This window comes from Alligator mississippiensis, chromosome 7 (assembly GCF_030867095.1).
Source record: "Alligator mississippiensis isolate rAllMis1 chromosome 7, rAllMis1, whole genome shotgun sequence".
NCBI lineage: Eukaryota > Metazoa > Chordata > Crocodylia > Alligatoridae > Alligator > Alligator mississippiensis.
The window spans coordinates 53,560,649-53,581,720 of NC_081830.1; the positions used below are offsets into that span (position 1 = coordinate 53,560,649).

At 44.1% G+C, this 21,072-nt stretch overlaps 1 protein-coding gene across 1 annotated transcript in view; it reads right to left on the minus strand.

Moving 5' to 3' along the window:
• COL4A4 (collagen type IV alpha 4 chain) overlaps nt 1-21,072 on the minus strand; it is a 132,661-nt gene that overhangs the window by 18,406 nt on the left and 93,183 nt on the right. Inside the window, exons 38-44 of the mRNA XM_059731860.1 lie at nt 17,680-17,751; nt 16,071-16,199; nt 11,623-11,730; nt 8,717-8,872; nt 7,841-7,986; nt 5,895-6,093; nt 3,603-3,737 (exon numbers count right to left, since the gene is read on the minus strand). Of these exons, the coding sequence (XP_059587843.1) occupies nt 3,603-3,737; nt 5,895-6,093; nt 7,841-7,986; nt 8,717-8,872; nt 11,623-11,730; nt 16,071-16,199; nt 17,680-17,751 (945 nt within the window). The remainder of the gene's footprint in view (nt 1-3,602; nt 3,738-5,894; nt 6,094-7,840; nt 7,987-8,716; nt 8,873-11,622; nt 11,731-16,070; nt 16,200-17,679; nt 17,752-21,072) is intronic.

The window sequence follows — 21,072 nt, forward strand, 5'->3', positions numbered from 1 at the left end:
GAGCTTCCTCTTAAGCTCTTGTTCTGGCTTTTTTTCTTTTTTTTATTACTATAACTATCACATATCCAGCTTTCAAGTTCTAGTAATTGCACACTGGTCTTGTATCCATCCAGCTTATTAGGGTGTTTCAGACCTTCATTAGCAGAACCCTGTTAATTAGTTTTGTTAAATGTCAAAGCTCATGTTTTTGAGCAATATGAGCTTAGTGCCTAGTACATGGAGGGTTTGTGGTTTTTCCTATATTGATTGTGAATAAGAGGATCATTATTTGATGAGCTCAGCTTCACCAATACATAATGCCCTGTCCTTCAGAAAGAACAGTGATGCTCTCAGGCTCACGTAACATGTTGTAGCCAAGTTTTTCAGTCACCAGCATTAAGCATCTCAGTATTTTACAAAACATTTGTGGAAGCCACTGGGTAGGGGGAGACAATCGCAGAAATGAATAATAAAACAAGCAAGGATGATCAGGGGAGTAGTGACCTGGCTTGAGAGGATCATGGCTTGTTTAGTTAGGCAGCCTACAAGATTTGCGAAAATATGATTATTGGACATAACTACAGTGCGAGGAATGAAGAACAGAGACATGCAGTAGAAAAGATGACAAGATTAGTGTAAGAGCAAGACCACCTTCCCACTTGAATGGTGTAGCAGGGGGCCTACTCAGGGCCGATCTCTGTGGCCTGCCCACCTGTTCTTGGGCCAACCTCCCGCTTTCTCACCTGCCATGCCTTGATGTTAATTGATTCACTAATTGATGTCAATTAAGCGGGAGGCTGCCCATTTTGGTGCCCCGATGCCAGGGGGCGCTCTCTGCGGCTCCTTTCCTCCCCTACACCACAGCCCAAGCCTCGCAGATGGCATTTTGATGTTCACATAATCACCGGCCCCCACGCTGGGCCCCAGAATAGTCCTAGCAGGACCCCTCCATGATCCCTCCACTCAGACGACCTCTCCGCCTTCATTCGGGCTACCTACCCCCCCCCCCCCAAAACCATTTTCCCCTCTCAGGTGTGGTCTCCCCGGGACCTTCGGCTACCAGCCCTGGCCCACCTCCAGGCCAGTCGGGACCCCAGGCCCCCGGCTCTTGGGCGTCCCTCGCGGTGGGCCTCTGGCCCTTTTGACCATCCTGGTCCTGGCCCCAGCATAGGCCAGTCAAGGGTACTCTCTCGTTCGGGTCAGGTCTCTAGCCCCTCACTCTCTCCCAGGGTCTGCCTTCTGGGCCCTTCACAAACACAGGGGTTACCCACCCGGTGGTAGGGGCTAGGGGTTAAGGCGTCCCGACCCGCCTTAACCGGGGTGGTAACTGGCCTGGCATTTCCTGGGGGCTCCCGCACCACTGAGAGCCCCACCAGACCACCCACTCCCGGCAGGGTGCAGTTTTAGGTCATGCCCAGGACCAGGAGCCTCCTTACCATCCCCTATAGCTCCTCCCTTACCTCCAGATGATCTCAGCAGCCCTCTGGCCAGGCAATGTTGTTGCCTGACCCCCCAGCAGCCAAACTGCCCTGTTTATATAGGCAGCCCTTGATTCCAAAATGGCTGCCCTCATCAGGCACCTGGTGGCTGTCAGCTCCAGGCCCTTAAAGTGGCAGGCACACACAGTGCCTGCCACAAATGGTCTTGTTCTTGCACTAGTCAAATTATCCTTTCTCCTGCATTTCTCTTGTCTGTTAGCTACTCCTGTTAATAATGTCCTCCTTCTATTTCACAGTCCAGCTTCATCCCTCTAAGCAGACTTATTATTTACATATGGAATTTTACACAGACCTTTGTTCTATCAGTTACTTAACTTAAGCTGTGCCTGTTTCTTTCTCAGACCTGAGTGCCCAAAAGTTTGTTTAAAGCTCTCCCAGCTCTCCCACTTGGTCCAGGAAGAAAAATCTCACACACACATATCTCTGTCTTTCACACACACACACAAAAAAAATCTGCTTTTGCATTTATTTCATGGAGGAATGCCATAAATCAGTTAACATTTCCACACCAATCTGCTCACTGTCCTTTTGGTGATTCTGACCTACTATACAGGCAACCCTCACCATTTGTGGGGCATAAGTTCTCATATCCCCCGCAAATGGCAAAGTCCACGAATAAGGCACTGTGTTCATGAATGCATTGCCCCCAGCGGCTGGGGGTGGGGTGGGGTACGACTGGTGAGGACGGTGGGAACCCGGCGGTGGCAGTGGGAGCCTGGTGGCAGCAAGCACAAAACTCCAGAGGAGCTCCGGTAAGCGTATAAAGTGTATTTAAAATGTGGATTTGGCATTCGTGAATATTTGAAACCGCGAATGCCGAACCCGTGAATAACGAGGGTTTCCTGTACTTCGTTAAGTTGTGGACTAATGAAGGAATTACAGCAGTGTTTCCCAAACTTTTGATATGCCCAAAAAGGGTGTGTGTGTGTGTGTATGTGTGTGTGTGTCTGTGTGTGTGTGTGTGTTACACATATTCCATACCCCAGAGGAAAACGTACCAGTGATGAGATCTACTGGTAAAAAAAAAAAGTGACACCAAATATGTATTTTTTTAATCAAAGAATAAGTCTTGTATTCCAGTGATTCTCAACCTTTTCACAGGCCTCCCCCCTCCATATCTTTTTTGAATTTTGTGGCACCACAGTTGAAATTCACTAAGATAGATCTAAATTCAGAAAACATATGTGGGGGGGCCCTGAAGCTAAAAAAAAATTGAGAAGCCTGATCTAGCTACTGCTACTTAAGGGCCACAAGGACAGGGCCTCGTCCTACTGTGCTCTGCTTTTTCCACTCTCTGCCCCCTGCTGGCCCGTGGTTTGTACCTCAAGGGGCAAGGGCAGCCCCTGCTTCTGAAGCTTCTCCTGCAGTATCTCACATACTGGCCAGGAATGTGGGAGAAGTGGAAGGGGCAAGTTGGGCTGCAGTGTGACTCACTCTGTGTGTCTGCCTGCTTGCAGCAAAGCACACTGCTGGGAGTATGGGAGGCTTGGCGCAGGGGTTGACTTGGGGGCAAGGAAGCATGGAGAAAGCCAGTAGCAGCAACAGTTCCCAGAGGAGTAGCTGCAAGTACTGCTGGAGTAACTAGGGCAGGCGCAGGGTACCAAATGGAGGAAGAGAGCATTTTTCTCCTTAGATGGGTGGGGGCGGTGGTCTTGTGGCACACTACTGTACCGTGGAACACCTTTTGGGAATCACTGCATTACAGCAAGTTAACAGGGGGAGGGACTTTATTACAGAGCAGCTGGAATATGCTAACCATTCATGTACCCATAGTAAACCACAGTAACTTAACCCTATTTCACTGATCACTAAGCTGCCAGTTTAACTACCACTTAAAGCAGCATAAGACCGAGCCCACAGATGTAGCTGAATGTCAGCTGCACAATTGTTAACCCCTGCTCCCCATTTTAACTCCTGATTTGTTCAGTTGTTCATGTCCTTAGCATCTTCAAGAAGAAAGAAGGAAATGATAAAATTAAAAGGGAAAAGATGGAAACATTCTCACCCCCTGTACTCAGTTGTATATTAAATACTTATATAATATAGTTAATATATTAAATACATATATTAAATACTCTATTAGTCTCAAAATATCCATCCAAGCATTTAGTACAGAGGCCATACCTGGGAATCCAGTGTAGCCTCTTGGCCCTTGTAATCCTTTAGGCCCTTCATGTCCTTTTGACCCAATTCTGCCAGGAGGCCCTGGAAATTTAGGGCATAAGTTGTCTTCAACTTTTCCTGGTTCACCAGGGTCACCTGCAATGTGAAGTAAGAAAGGAAATTGGATCAAAACATGGATAATGGCTCCCATATGAGATATCAATATAAAAACCCTGTTAGTTTTCAGTATTCAATTGTGTTTTTAAATAGTTTTCTAAAAACTTAAATCAATGAGTCTCACTGGTTTAATTTTGCTCTCAAGCTTTGTTTAGGCAAGGAAGTAATGGCATGATTAGCCTGTCTGTTAAGGTGTGCTAAATGTCTTTATCTTGTCTTCATGTGGCCTGAACTGGTTGAGCTGAAACCTGGGGGAAACCTAGGTCATAAGGCTAGGGATAGATATTACACATAAACCAGTTTAAGTGGTCAGAAACTAGTTTAAACCTGTAACAGAACAGATGTTCAGTGCACATTAACCAGTCTGAAAATGGCTGAAAGCAGGTTGAGATAAACCTGATTGAATGTTGCATCAGACTTAACTGATTTGGGTCAAACCAGTTTATGGAATGTCTGTCCCTTGCTGGTTTAAGCTAAACCAGACACACCCAGCATCCCAGCATGCTCTGAGCTGGGCAGGGCTTTCTGCTTCACAGCAGGGCTGGCCCCTCCCCTCTGCTCCCTGGCTGGAGCTCGGCAGAGACTTGCAGACACAGCAGGGTCTGCCTGGCTTTCCCCTGTCCTACCCCCCATCTCACCACTCACTGCTTAAGCAGAGATCCCTTCCTCCTCTCTCCCACAGTACGGACTGTAGCCAGCATGTGGTTTGCTAGTTAATGCTGTGTAAGGCACATAAGAACAGTGTCCACTTAGGGCTTTTTGGAGGTAATCAACAGCCCTGATGGTCATGTCCCTGCCTTCCTTCCTTTGGAAAAATCTGTTTAAGAAGAACTTGTAACGAGTGAGACTTTTTTTCTGATGGGGTGTTAAATGCTTATAACAGAGCTGTTAAATGCTCTGTTATCAAGGAGTGTGTGTGAGGGGGGAACTCCTCCCTAATTATAATGTCCTGCAGGGGCCTGGCCATGCCCCCCTCAGCTCAGCCCTGTGGAAGGGAAGGGAGGGCTGCTCTAGTGCCCCCTGGCTTCTAGCCTGAGCCACTGCTGGCATGTGCCTGCATTTCTGGGATGTCTGCTTGGTTACAAGCAGTTTAGCCTAGCCAGATTAAACTAACCTGCAAAGACTGAATCTCTTCAGGCTTTTTGAATATGTGTCCCTAACCTAAGAGTTCAGCATACATTACTGATGAAGGCTGTTTATGCCCGAAAATTTGCAAAGAACAATATTTCTAACTACCTAGTTGGTCTAATAAAAGATATCACTTTTATCCAAAGAACCTTGTCAGTATACATTACAGCTTATGATGCTTTATGTTAAGAAGGTAACTGTCTGCCTTTTCTTGTGTAGATCAGAGGTAAGGAGCTAGACGTTGCATCCCACAGGGCTTGCATATACATTAAAGAGCAGCCAGAGAATGGCTACAGTTTACCTACTGATGGTCCTTTGTGGCGTTTATTACAGAATGCAAAGGTGAATACTCACAAACATCTGACAGAATACCTGTTCTGATTGTTTTTATTCATCCATTGCATTCTGTAATAAAACAGAGTGACTAAGAGGATCTACTGGACTGAAGTCAATGGGTTTAAGTGTCTGGTTCCTCAAATCTGGTAATAGGAACATGGACTTTGTTAGTGGGTTTCAGCTGGTTAAACGGCTGTGAGGCAGCAGATAAAATGAAATAAAAATAATTTAAGAGACACCCCCATATTTTACATGTCAAGCATATGTCATTCTATATACAGGCACTTAGTTATGAAGCTCCTCATCATGACACTAGTATGATATTACTCAACCTGGAAACACCACCTATCTATTAGTGGGGGCCAACCTTTTTATCAAACATGTCACAAATTAGCCTGATATCCTTCCCAATTGCTACTTCAATCCCCTTCCCCTACCCAATATTCTGCTTTGCTTTGTTTCCTGCCCTAACTGCTGCTATGCTGCCTGTATTCCTCCTGGTCTGCCACTTGCCACATGCAAAGGCTCCCTGTGCCAGTTCTGGCATTGTTATAAACAGTATTTATCACTTTTAGCTATCAAACATGACTTCTATCCCATGAGGTTGGAGAGCATAGAAAGAAACCTAGACCTGCAGAACAACTTTCTGTCAAAGAGATTTTTCCAGCTTACCTCTGAAGCCTGAAGCATTCAAACCAGGGAAAGCAGACCACAGCAGCCATTGTGATGCAGTGTGGAAACGAGTTTCAGGCATGTAAATTAGAATGAGGAATGGAATGGAATTAGAACTGAAATAGCTCATGAGGGTAATATTAGTCATACTAATGGCAAAATATATAAAAACACAGGTCTTGGAACACAGGATGAGATTTTTTCATATTGACAAAGGATCACATATCGATCAGATGACTTCTGTAAAATATAGCATTTGTTACATGGGGAAGTGTTTTTTGTAAGTGGTCAGTCTCTTCTTGTTGGCAGTCTCAGGGCACCTGCACACATGTAGGGAGCCTGCTTTGATGTGCTGGAAATCCAGCATGTCGGAGCAGACTCGACTGCAGCACATAAATTGATGTGCTCTGGCAGCCTCACGCGCCATGTGTATCAGCAGCACAGAGTGTCTCTGCACTAAGAAAATGGCAGCTGTGTGCTTTGAAATAAAACACATTCAATATGCTTTAATTAGCACAACTTGCTAATTAAAAGTGCCTGGTGACATGTCAGATACTCATGAAAAAATGCCCTCATGTCAAATCCTGCAGTCCTTATTAGAACTTTCACTAGAACCACGTGTGGAGAGGGATGTCTAGGTGAGGACCTTGACCAGGACTATACAAAAGCAGGGAAATACCACCTCTGTTACATGTTCATACACCCCAACAATCCCCAAACATGTGTCATTGTGGTAGGATTAGAGGTTGGACATGCTTACAAATCTGGTGATCTGACAGACTGCCATATAGAAATATCTGGGAGATTCAGTTTTTCTGTGAGGAGTCTAAGAAAGCAAAAGGCAGGACTGATATGGCACTGACAGGAGCTGACCCAAGGTTACAGGAATGGCTGCCCCCCTCTCTACAAATCTAAACTAAGGGAACAATTTGCAAGGAATTGCAACTCCATTGCAGCTGCCTTGTGTAAGCAGCAACATGCAAGTGTTATGTTGTTCCTCAGTAGCCATTGCTGTTAGAGTGTCATCTGAATACATGATACAGAAAAGGTTCTTAGGGAAAACATTGCTGGTAAGAGTAACAGAGGTAATCTGGGTTTTAGCCTTTATTACATATATACTCGGTCTTCGCTGAATCAAAATCTGACTTCCTCAAAGGAAAGTCTTTTTAGAGTCTGAAGGAAAAGTTGAGTTTAAACACAGGTAAAGACCTCAGGATTTTTTTCCACAAAGTTGCTAATATCCCTTATTCTCCTGAAATCAGTATGCCAGTCAGTAAAAAAGTAGTATATCTATGACTAAATGAAATAAACAACTCTGGGAACTTTATTGTCCTAAAATATTTTTCAGATTTGCATAATGAGAAAACATCTGTTCTTTATTTTAAGAAATAGTTTCTAATTGGCAAATAAAGGAGTTTCTCAAGATTAATTCTTTCCAGACTCTCATTTTGACACAGTAAGCTGAGGTAATATTTCTTTACTATGTCACTGGAATCCCTGTTAATATACTATTGTAAAGAAATGCATGTTTTATACAAAAAGGAAAATGGTGGCAGAACACATTAAGAACTTTTGTACTAAGTGGCATCTGTTGCACATTTCTGCAAGGACCATAATCTTCTGCCTTTTGTTTTTTCTTTCTGTTGTTGTTGTTAAAAACTTAGTGACAGTATTTGAGCAGAATGATCATTTATTAAATTGTCCTTTATTATCAGTGGCTCAAAATAATGCTATATAACTAAAAGCAACAGCTAACTTTTAAAACTAACCTAATGCAATTCATGACAATTTACCAGAACAAGATTGAAGATAATAATAAGAAAAACAAATCTATTTAACTCCTCCTCAATATATTTATACTCCTCCAAGGTGACTGTGCAACCAGATTTTTTGAGGCTGTTTAAACTCTGTCCATGTAGATGAACATTAATAAACATGTTCTATACAAATATAAATACCAATGAATGGCAAGGAACAATCAATTCAAAAATACCTTTGGGACCTGGAGGCCCAGGATGACCTTCAATGCCCTGGTCTCCTGGCTGCCCAACTTGCCCAGGAGGACCCTGGGGACCAGGGTTTCCTCTGAGACCTACAAAGAAAATGGTGGGAAAATGTTGGGGTCACTGATATTACTGAAAGATTTACTCATAACAAGCAGTTAAATACAGCATCACCCAAGGGAACTGAAAGCACAGGACATATAATAAGGTGAGGCATTGGATCACTGACCATGTTTTGAGTAACACAGCATAGATGGAACCAGTTTGTGCACATGGGGAAAAGCCTCATGGTATTTCCTGTAATTCCTCCTTTTGGAGGTAGGAGGGGAATGGCACTCTCTGGATTCACTCTGCCTATCATAAAAGAGGGGAATCTAGACCCTGTATTCTTTACAAGTCCCAGAAATCTGCTGGAAGTACAAAGCCATTAATGTTGACGATATCACCTTCATTGCCTCTCACAGCTGTCTGGCAATGCAACTCAACTGGAGCTTTCTGCTAGGGTTTACTCCACCTCTGGCAAACTTACAAATCTCTCCTAGCCAGAGGGCACCCAAAATCAGAGGATGCTCCAAAATGGAAATCAACAATGCCTCACACAGCATTATTTTCTGGCTTCATCCTGTTTGGTGGATCACAGTGTGCATCTTCTTCTGCCCTGACCTTTCCCCATGCACAGATCCATGATAACAGCAGTGCCAAGAGATGCCTGACACTCTCTCCTTTCACCTGGCAAGAAGTGGACTCTGCACATGCCTCGGTGGAGTGTGGTCTGGCACATGAGTGTGCAGGTATTCACCCAAACAAATTAAATCATACCATGTAGGCCTTCTCTTCCTTGTTTTCCTGGAAAGCCTTTGGCTCCTTGTTGGCCTGGTTGGCCAGGAAACCCTCTTGCCCCTGGAATACCAAAGTTGCCTGGATCTCCTTTCACAAAGATGATCTCTCCAGGAGGGCCAGCACTGCCAGGCGGACCTAAACAAACCACTGCTGGTAATACTGGCACAAAGCATAGCATTTTTAAGAGCACCTAAGCCCTATGAGATTTTACTGGAAATTGAAGCCCTAAATCACCCAAGTGTTTAGCAAAGTATTACCCTAAGCCTTGCTGCAGGGTAGCGCGGAGGAGATCTCCAGGAACTGCCTCCTGCCCCGCAACCACTCAAATCCTCTGTAGCCAGTGAGAAGCGGGGTAGTGCTATCTGCATTGAGAACCAGTAGGCAGGTCTGTGTTGCTTCTGTCCTGACTCTGGGTCCACTGCTGACAAGAGACCAGTGGTAATCAAGTAAAATGATGACCTGAGGCAGCCCAAACTGCGTGTCTGAGAGCCACTCTTAAGTTCTCTATCCTGGGCAAGCCCAGAACAGATCTTGGGGTGAGGGGCATTCAGACCTACTCTGAGCTGCTCCCGGCCATTCCTGAGCCTTCTACTCCTTCCTAATCGCCAGCCTTTGATGTATCCTAGCTAGGAGAGGTGGGGAGGGGGTGAGGAAATTGTAGAAGTTTAGTTTGTCAATGAGGCACCAGCTTGGTGACCCAGCTGCTCTTCCTTCCCCCACTCCCACATTTTTGGCACTGCAACTTAATGGAGTAAGGTACTAGGGCAGTTATTGGCACTGAAAGATTTTCTATTTCAGTTCCTTGTTTATTTCAATAAAAATAGAAAAAATCCAAGCTAATAAAACTAAGGTGCTTTTTAATCCCTTCAGCCAGAATTACAGGACTTGTGGAATTTACAAGTCCTGCTGCCTTCATTTGCAGTTGGAAAGTCCAGTCACCTGCTCTTAAACTGATTATAAGATCGGCATGAGGTTCTACACAAAAACATGCATCATTCACAGAAAACCTATTTACAAATACTGCAAGTTTAAAACCTCGTACTACAGGACCAAGTGCCCTGAAGCCTCATGAAGGTCTGGGAGTCCCCTTTCAAAGGTAAAAAGCTCCTTGTTCTAGCTTTGTGGGACTGTGAGATGCTAGAATGTAAATCTGTCATTTGTCCTGGACTGAATATCAACCATTCACCATTCTAGTCCTCCTGCTGATTTCATTTTAAGGGGAAAAGTCCACATTTTGGAAGAATCAGAACAATTTCTCAGGCAGATTGCTTTCAAAATATTAAGTTGTCTTGAAACTGCATAAAGCTACAATACTATTTCTGGCAGAGATGAACCCAAAGCAGGAGCTCAACCCAGGTCAGCAAAAGTAGATAACATGGGGCTGATATGTGTGGCTGATCTCAGCCAGAAAGTACACTTGATGATGGATATGAGACATTCAGTTTTAAAGCAATAGCACATTTGAACTGTGCTATCCAGGAAGCCTGCAGAGCTAGAAAGGGAAATGTTTGAAGACAGTGAAAAGGAGAGGGTCCTAATTTTTTAGTAGAAATTGCAACTCTTGTTTCTGTCCCCTAAAGATTCTATAAAATTAGACTTCAAAATCATAGGCAGACAAGGTTCCTTGGGTAGATGTGATATCTTTTATTAGACCAACTAAATAGTTGGCAAAACTTGTTCTTTGCAAGCTTTTGAGCACAAACACCCTCCTGAACAAACCTGCATTTTGTATATCAGCTTCTATTCTACCCAGGAGAGCACACAAAACAACGGCAGACTCTCCCTATGCCTGAAGAAGGGTATTTGTGCCCAAAAGCTTGCAAAGAACAAGTTTGCCAACTATTTAGTTCGTCTAATAAAAGATATCACATCTACCCAAGGAACCTTGCCTGCCCATGCCCTTAGATCAACACAGCTACAACCAACAAGTTCAAAATCATAGTACTTATCTGAAAACAGTTTTTTCATTAACTTATTTAGGATAAAGAGAGTTCTTTAATGCCATCTTTAGCCTAGTAGTTAGATTTGTAATAACTATATTTACAAGTGTATTGGGAAATATTAAATACAGTCTGAATAAAATTCCTAATATACAATAAATGCATTGCAGTTGGTGCATTTTAAAGGTTTTACTGGAACTCATGGAGGCCTACATATTGCACGCATACACATAAAACCTTTATACCAGACCATTAGGGATGTTTATCTCCTTTGTAATGCTTTTTGAGAGCAATGTATGAAAAGTGCTTTACAAAGGTAATAAATATCATTATCCTCATTATAACAGGTTGGCCTGCCCTTCTGCAATTTATTGGATCTATAGAGGACTGGGGAAGTGGTACCTGTAACAGGAAGGCTTTGATAAGGGACTCTGCACATTGAGGCTAAGTACAGATAGCCAAGAAGCCTGAGAGTGAATCAATTCAGGCTTCGCTGGTTATTCTAAGCTGTGTTAATTGAACTGATAACATTCACTTTTGATTCCAGAAATGCAGACACATGACTGCAGTGGTTCAGGCCAGAAGCCAGGCGCGCTAGAGCATGCCTCTTTGCTTAGCTGGAGCAAACAGCTTGGGCCAAGGCTAGCCTGCCCACCCTGCAAGGGGGGGTTTGTGGGGGAGGTGCAAAGCATCCTGGGATGCTGAGGATATGTGAGTTAACTTGAATCTGGAGGGGATCTGAGACAGAAATTCAATAAACCAGTTTAACCTAAATCAGTTACGTGTATGTGTAATTTCTGTCCCTGGCCTGGAAGGAGAGCTGCTGCAATAAAAGATACTATCCACAAAAATCTTCTGTGTCTGCAGGCATTCATGTACTAACACACAGGCTGCTAGTAATGCTGAGTTCAGGGTTTGGTTAACGATCACTTGATTTTCTTTTACCTCTGTTACCGCCGGAGCCAGGTGGCCCTCGATCCCCTGGAAGACCACGTGGAGCAATTTCTGGAGCCCTTCCAACATGTCCTTTAGGCCCAGGACCTCCTGCTCTACCTAAAAGAGCAGATCATATGTAAGCTACTATATTTTCAGCCTTATATTTTGGATTGCAGAAATAAGGTACAAAACTAAGAGAGAAGGAACCAGCAATGCTACTATAGGTTAGGGAACACCCTTCTTGTCAATACGGTGGCAGAAAGGGATCTTGGAGTCATTGTTGACTCCAGGATGAACATGAGCCGCCAATACGAGGAAGCGGTCAGTAAAGCTAACTGCACCTTGTCGTGCATCTACAGATGCATCACAAGCAGGTCCAGGGAGGTGATCCTCCACCTCTGTGTGGCATTGGTCAGGCCACAGTTGGAGTACTGTGTCCAGTTCTGGGTGCCGCGCTTCAAGAAGGATGTGGCTAGCATTGAGAGGGTCCATTGGAGGACCACTCACATGGACAAGGGACAGCAGGGCAGGCCCTACAAAGAGAGACTAAAGAGCCTGAACCTATTCAGCCTCCACAAGAGAAGGCTGAGAGGGGATCTGGTGGCCGTTTACAAACTCACCGGGGGGACCAGCGGGAATTGGGGGAGGCTCTGTTCCCCCAGGCACCACCCGGGGTTACTAGGAACCATGGCCACAAATTGTTAGAGAGAGGGTTCAGGCTGGACATCAGGAGACATTACTTTACAGTTCATGCTGCCAAGCTCTGGAATGGACTCCCAAGTGAGGTGGTACTCTCTCCTACCTTGGGGGTCTTCAAGAGGAGGCTGGACAGATTTTTGGCTGGGGTGATATGACCCTGGCACCCTTTCCTGCCCGGGGCAGGGGGTCAGACCTGATGATCTGTTTAGGTCCCTTCCAACCCTAAGCACTATGATACTAGAGGTGTGAGATGTAGTCATCCAGACCGTCGGGTTAATGGTATAATTGAGTACTGAATGATCCAGTAAAGCCTGAGGCATTTGGCAAAAAAAAAAATTTTTTTTTTTAAACAGTGTTCATTTCTTTCTATAAACTCCACTGAAACTAAAATGTCCTAGAATATATCATTCCTTGATACTGATTCCACAAATTGTATGAAATTTCTAGTTTCCGTGACTATAGAAATTATAACTATGTCAGGCTGAAAGAGATTGTGTCTAAGAACTTGTTCTTAGAAATTGCCAGTTAACAGTATGCTACAGCTTCCCAAAGTAGCTTTCTTCTATGATTAGCTACCCTTAATATCTGTTCTAATTAATCTATGCTACAAATTAAGCCTATTGCTTTTTGTCCAGTAGGTGTGAAGAACTGGCCACCGTCTTTCTTATAACAGTCTTCCAATATAGAAGAGATAATATTTCTGCCACTGTGCCTCTCCCTCCCCTCCCCTCCCCATTTTCTCCTTTCTAAAGAAAATAATCCCAATTCCATCAACCTTTTCTCGTAAGTCGTGCCTTCCAAATTTTTCACTTATCTTTGTTGCCTGTTAAATTGTTTCAGAATGTTTCTTTAATTTAATAAGCCCATTTTAAAAATTAATCCTGTTTTCCAAAGTGTTTTAAACTCTTCCCAGATGGCTGTTATCTACCAATTTTATAAATGAAGTTTGTGGCCCCTGGCACACATTACATTTATGGTGCTATTAATATGTTAATTGCACCATAAATAGTAACAGTGTAACGTGTCCAGCAAATTTGTGGTGCCATAAAGTGAAAAACTGGCCACAAATATATCACACAAAATGTGGATTATTTTTGTGACTCCTTTGGATGGAGCCATAAATTGAATGTCCCCATCTCGATGCTGACAATCAGCTTTATAGGTTTGGAATGGGGGCTGGCATCAGGACCAGGGCAGCCCTGGTTCCAATACAGAAAATGAGCTGCTATGGGGCTCCCCTCACAGGCAGCCACTGCACCTGGCAGTTTTTCCTGCCTTGCTCTGCATCCCCTGTAGGGGCTACAAAGCAAGGCATTTTAAAATGCTGAGTCCCAGGGAGCTGTGGGAAGCTGGGCTGCACACATGGTTTTTAGAAGTCCCAGAACACTGGGAGCCTGGGATCAGGATGCTGCTTAAACCCTGGGGTTGCCTGGGGCTGGGACAGGGGCTGGGGCTGCCAATCAGCTAATTGTCAGCACTAGGCTCAACAGCCCTAGGTCCTGGTGCTAATCCCCTGGATCAGGCTGGGGACAGCCTGAACCAGAACCAAGTTTGCCCATGCCAGATGCCACTGCTCAGCTGAGCATTGATGCCAGACATGGGGCAGTCCTAGGGACCAGGACAGACACACCCTGCCTAATCTGGAAATTAGGCTGGAGGCTGCTCTGCGGTGGTGCAACTGGGATATGAGGAATGTTACGCCCCATCCCAAAACATTGTGTGTCCTGCTTTGGATGAGACATAAAATTCCTCAATCCCAATCATGTCATTACTGTAACATCTGCCAGGGCCCTGTCTGACATCAGAGTTGTTAAGGTAAGCACTGAATAAAACTGGAATTGATACAAATCACGAAATGTCCTCTCGACTGCAAACCACTGATAAGTACTCTGAAAACAATTTTTTAATCATTTGTGCATCATTTAATCATTATTTGTACAGTAATTTAATCTAGACCATAATTTCCTAATTTATTTATGAGAATGTCAAGTGGGACAGAGTTAGAAGCATTACCGAAGTCAATATATACTGCTTCTACTGCTTGCTTCTCATCCACTGGGACAGTTACCTCATCACAGAAGGAAATTGGTTTGTTCTTGACAGTTCCACAATGGCTGTTTCACCAAGTTATCCTCTAGGAGGCACAACTCCATGCTGCTGCTGCTGGGTGGTCAGGGGGTGCCTTGCCATGGCTGGCATGGGGCTTCTGGCAGTGGCACCAAGCCTGCCCGTCCTACCGCAACAGGTCCCGCCTGTTGGGCCATGGAGGTCCCCAGGGAGAGGGCAGCTGGGTGTGGAGCCCACAGCAAGCAGTAGGCAGCCCACATCTGCCCCCACCACAGGCTCTGCTCCAGCTGTGCTGCCCATGTAGGGGAGGGGCACCTGGGGGGCTGTGCGTTGGGGGTGAGGGGCAGGGCTGTGGGAGCTGTGGGTTGGGACCGAGAAGCACCTGGCAGGTGGTGTTTGCGGGTTGGGAGTGAGGGGCGATGTTGTGGAAATGGGGTCATAAATGGGGTCATGATGACGAAAAAGTTGGGAAGCACTGCTCTAGGTCCTTACAAACAATAAACAGTTTCAGAATCTTTCAATGGATCAAAATTAGGCCTGTTGACCTATAATTCCCTGGATTCTCCTCCCCCTGCCACCCCACCCCTTTCTTAAATATAGGCATTGTGTTTAGCCTTTTATGGTTCTCTGTGACCTCCCAGCCTCCTTGAGTTGAAGATAATCTCCAACACTTCAGAGAATGCTTTGGTCGTTTCCTTAAAACCTCTTCAGCCAAATACATTTTATTTACATTAATATTCTTTAAATTCTTCCTTCCATACTGTGGCCTCTATTCCTGCTTTCCCAGTTAAAAATAACTGTGTTAAACATTTGATTACACATAACCATTTATGTGAAAACTGAAGCAAGAGAGACAGACATTTATTCCAGCCTCCTTTTTTGTATCATATGGTGTTTTTTCTTCTTTCTCCTTCAGTAATGGACCTTTCCCTCATGTAAGTGTAATTTTAGAATTGTATCTTCTCATCTTTTATGGCCTTTGCTAGTTTTAATTCACTTTGCACCTCAGCCTTCTGATTGGTGCTTATGCTATTTCTTCATATCTATCCCTTAGTTATATGTATGCTTTACTTTTGAATTATTCCTTTCAGATTTTCCTATCATTAAACAGCTCCTGAGAAAGACATGTTAGTCTCTTACTATATTTCTTATGTTTTTCTACAGCAGGATACTTTGCTGTTGTATCCTTAACATGGTGTTGTAGTAACTGCCAGCTCTCTACACTCCTTTTCGCTGAGAATTTCTTCCCAAGATGAGATCTTAACTGTTCCCTGATTTTGTCCATTGTCTTTAATCTTCTGCTTTCACTCCTTCCTTGTACAAAGTCAGAAGGTGTCAATGCACTAGAATGAGAAAAATCATTCTCCTAATGAAGAGATCCCAAAGACATAGTTCATATGCACACTGACCAGGTGGATAAGACTACCTGAGTTTTCATTTTAGCATTGCAGTTCATTTCTGGAAGTGCATATAACTACAGCCATTGAGGCACTGAATGTCCAGACACAGTCTGGCCTTTGGATACTGTCTCAATGATCCAAATAGGGGTAGAAGGTTTGGGCAGCCTCCACTCCTCCACACTCCTGTGTTAGCATATGCCTCAAAGGTCCTGGTGACCTCTCATGCATACACCATGATACAGAAGGACCAACGGTTGCCTAATCAACACTGGGGAGAAACACATTTCTTACCTGGCAGTCCTAGCAGGCCTGTTTCTCCAGGAGGACCTGGAAGAGAAATTCCTGGCTGTCCAGATTCACCTTTGTCTCCTTTTGGTCCAGCTTCTCCTTGGTATCCTGGATGCCCTGTATTGCTGTGACCTTCATAGGAAAATAATTATGGTACATGAAATCTACCATGAATGTAAATAAAGATGCACAGCATTAAATACCAGCTGTGGAAGTTCTTCTTTTTAAGATCACCCTAACATTTGCTTCTGCTTCTCATGTGGAAGCTGAATGGAGTTTTGAATCTGACCTTCATTCACCTCAATTCAAAAATGTTAAGATCCTTGCTGCAGTACTCTTTGGGTTGTATTTTATGATGCATGATTATCTCCCTTAATTGGAAATATTACTTTTTGGCTTTTTTCATAATTCAATGTCTCAACATTTACTTATAATCACAAGCTGTGGAGTGGAGCTTGGCATCAATATTAATAATGATTTGTAGAGTGGTTTTTGAAAACTGCAAATAGATTAGCAGGGGTGAAATCCCAGCTCTGCTGAAGTCCATTGCAAAGCTCCCACTGAATTTAATGGGGCCAGAATTTTTCCCCCATAAGTCTCCTTTTATACTGTTGTTTTTTATATAAGAAAACTCTGTGACTTGGCTTCACTTGGAACTTTTCACTGATCACTTTCATGGTAAAAATAGTTTTGAAGGATTCTAGCAAAACTGTTGGACTATTAAAACAAGGAACTTTGGGCGTGTGTAGACAAAACAAGGGCCTTAAATTGAATTGGTGGGTTTTAAAAAACAACACTTCAATTTACAACTGATTAAACCCCCCATGTCCTGCACACACCCTGCTGACTTACCTGCCTCTCTGGCGGGGAGGGGAGGACAAGCTGCCAGTGGGTGGAGCACTCCCTGGGCTGCTGGGGGTGCAGGGACCGTCCCTTCTCTCTGCAGCAGCTGCATCCCCCCCGCCCCCAAGCGGCACCCACCCTTAGGCATCTGGCTTGGGTGGTCCTGGGGGGCACTGCAGCCATGGAGAGAGGCACCGGGCCCCTGCACAGCTCAGGCAGGCAGGCAGGCTCCATGGAGGAAAGAAAAAAAAGATCAGGCTCGCCACTTTTCTTAGGCAGAGCAGCTTTTCTGGGCTGCAGTCAGGCTGCCTGCAGGGCTTCCTGCAGAGCTGTGGAGCTGCGTGGAGCCTGGTGCTTCACTCTGTGGCTGTAGCGGCAGGAAACTAAAACTCCTTGAAGTAGTTTTCATTTGCTGCATCCCAAGTCATTTAAGGCATATTACGTCACCGAAGTTCCTACAGCGGTTGGAATTAATGCACAATATGCTGCCGACACGTGCAAACACCAACACCATTAAAGTGGTGCAGAAGCATTTAGCCCACTTTAAAGGGTCATGCACATGTTTCTCATTTTGTCTACACACGGCCATTAAGTCTTTTTACCACAAATGATTTCTGGTGTGTCACAGTAGATCACTAACCTTCAGTTTTGTTTTAAAGTTTATCATTAATGTCTTCTGGACAAGCTGTACATCAAAATATAGCATACCATCCAATATGTACCTTTGAAAAGAATTTGTGCTCTCTATGTAAATAATGTTATTCTTTACCTGGAACTCCTGGTGAACCCTTTTGCCCTTGCAGTCCGTTCAAGCCATCTAATCCAGGCAATCCAGACATACCTAGAAGTATTGCAGATGTACTTAGGAACATGACAAAATCCTTCAGAACATTCATTGAAAAAGTAAATAATGTATAAAATAACTGAATGTATGTTTCTTATTCAAAATGCATTTTTTTTAAGTGTTTTGACAATGGAAGAGTGGTCTGCATGGGAAAGTGTCATTTGTAGATTCCCAGGTGGCAAAAGAAAGTGAAACTAGCAAAAGTAATTCCCCTTTTTTATTCTCAATAAGAACATCTACCTGTTAATCCTGTAGGATATGCCTAGGCTGCAGTCTTGCCTTGGCAGCATAGAGCTCTCCAATTTTCCGACACGTACCATTACCTGCCATGACTAGAGAGCTACTGGTATTTGAGCTAACTAGTCTCAGACTGGCTCAGATCTCTCTGTGCTACTGTCTCACGCTATTTCTGTGACTGTAGTGTACGCATACCTGAGTAGTTTACTTTGAAAAGTGACCTTAAAATGGCACAGCATCTGTTCAATGAATTCACAGTTATAATCTACCTGTTTTAGTAATAAAAGTATGATTTTACTGCTTTTTTCTTACTTCCGTTAATCCCATGGAAAGAGTACCTGGGGGAGTCCACTCTATTTTGTACAGGATTATTTGAAAAACAAGTCTAAATCCTAAATTGTGCAAACCCTTTTAAGCACAGTGGGGTTGCATACACGTAACTGAAGACCTGTACTATTGTGCAGAATCTTTGTAATTGATGATGATTTACTAGTGGATTTACCAGATAGTGAGCTGCAGGATAAACATTTGGAAAGAACATCCTATTATCTACAAACTGAGAAAAATAACTGACACAGAAAAAAACAGGATAACATTTTGATCATGTTCAGAATAGAACTACTCTTGAATTACTAACATATTTTCATTTTTTAAAGTATGATAAATACTCTTATTAGTGAACTTATATATTTTCCCAATTAAAAAAAACAAAACATGTTAAATCAAAATAGAAGTTACAATTAAAAATGCAAATTACATTTTTCTGATACTGATGGTATATTATTTATTTAATGCTGAAACAATGGTACAAGATTGTACTAATACAGGATAATTATGTGAGTGATTTTAATGTAAATGCTTAAGTTTTTCTTTTATCAAAGCTGAAAATTGAGAACTTTCACTATTCTGCTTCACTGCCAACATTTCAAATTACAATCAGCTGCACACACAAGTACTTCAGTTCAAGTTGGGGAGAGAGGTACCTTCATCACAGTATGAGTCCAGCATGGCCATATTTAGGCACTCAAATATATGACTCGATTGCTAAACTGAAAACATGGCTTTATTTGGAAGTATCAGGCCAACCTTAGTAATAAAGGGCAGGGGAAGTCTAGTCCATAATATCCTGTCTGCCTTTAATTCACAGCTCTTTTGATAACATTTTATGGCATTTTTTTTTACCTTTCCAATCCTGTGTACTGTGGCCTCATCTGTACTTGTAGAGGAGCTCCTTATTAAAGTTTTAAGTCAGAATTATTTAGCCAATTTGGGGAATTTATAATGGCACATCTAAAATGATTACAAACTCTGACATTTTTTCAGTCCAGTTTGCTGTTTAAAATTCTTTTGATCTTCAGCATATTCAGTCAGGATAGATGACTTGATTTACTTTGCTTTCCAGGGAATTTCTAATGCATTTGCCAACAATCCATTATAGCATCAACACTTGTAATTCTAGATTTTGGACTGTTACAGTCCCATATTTCCAGGTACAGCTGAATTGGCTGACCTATATCTGAACCATCATTTCCATGTTTTATAGATCTGTCCAGCAACCTTTACTCACACAAGTAGTCCCACTGAAAGTAATGCGACTGTTTGCTAGGGCAAGGAATACTCACATGAGTAAGGGCTGCAGAATCAGGCCCTTAATTAGTGAGACATATCTGTAATAAAGAGACAGTGGTTTTGTTCTGGTGACTGTCCTATAACTTCAATTCCTACGTCAAAAGTTGTTCAGACATGAGATCTATAATGTAAATGAGAAGCAATTATGCTAACAAGACTCTGTCCTTAATAATGAACAATTAACAAACTATTTTACTTTTGATGATAGTCACAGATGCATCATCACTACTATTACAACGCTGCTATTGTTACTATGTCACTTATTATCTAAGATCTGTGCTCTGCGATATACTAAACATACCAATTCTTTTACATTCATATACATGGATAAGTTTCAGTGGCGTTTGGTTAATAGGGGGTGCTTGGGGGCTGCCCCACCAGCTTCAAAACAACATGATCAATCATGTCATGATTATGCAGGCTGGTCCAGTCCACTACACATATGTGCAGTAAGGCACCTTGGGTCTATCCCCTTACCGCCTCAATGGCGCATGCGCAGTGGAAACACTTGACCAGTTTAAATAACTGAAATAGCTACTTGTTTAAGCAGGCAGCGGGGCACCTGTACTGACACCCCTGCCCAGGTAAAGAGCTGTTGGGAGGAAGGCAGAAGACAGGGGGTGCCATGTGTAAAGACATGCAATGGCCCTAGGCAGCCTACATAGCAGTTCCAGCAGGTAAGTCATCCAGGGGAATGGGAGGACTAGGGGAGGGGGAGGGCCGTGTGCACCGCAGGGGAGCTGGGGCACATTTCCCCACTTTGACTTCCCCGCACCGTGCCCCTGGACGACCCACCAGGCTCTGATTGTCCCATGACCCGGCCCAGCCGGGGCTCCATTCATGGTGAATGGGGCCCCGGCTGGGCCAGGTCATGGGACACTTGAAGCCTGGCAGCACAACACCAAGCAGCAAAGGGGGGCCCATGCCCCCCCAATCTTTGCATGGGGTACGGGCAGGATGCAGCTGTGAGCTGCGCTCTGCCTGCTCCATACCTCGCTGCTGCCTTTGAAAGCTGAGCGGCTCAGCGCCATATGCCTTGCTGCCCAGCCTGGGCTGCCCAGCAGTGGGACTCACATGGTACCACTTCGTGTTGCTTTCAAAGGCAGCCGCAAGGCATGGAGCAGGCAGCATGAAGCTTGCAGCTGCAGCCCACCTATGCCTCATGCAAAGATCAGGGGTCCAGGGCTCTTCCTGGGGATGATGTGGGGCAGGCATGGGGGTCTCGTGGGCTCCATCCCCTCTGGCTCAGCAGTGCAGCCAAGGCTGGCCCCGTTCTGGGCCACCCTGGGCAGTGCAGGGCTGGGGCCAGTGCAGGATGGTGAATTTACAGGGGCCACCAGTGCTGGGCAATGACTATGGATGCAGGGGAAGGGATGGGTGCAGCAGACCCCGGCCCTGATCCCAGCCCCAGCTCTGCTCCAATCCCTGCCTGGTCCCATCCCCATCCCCCAC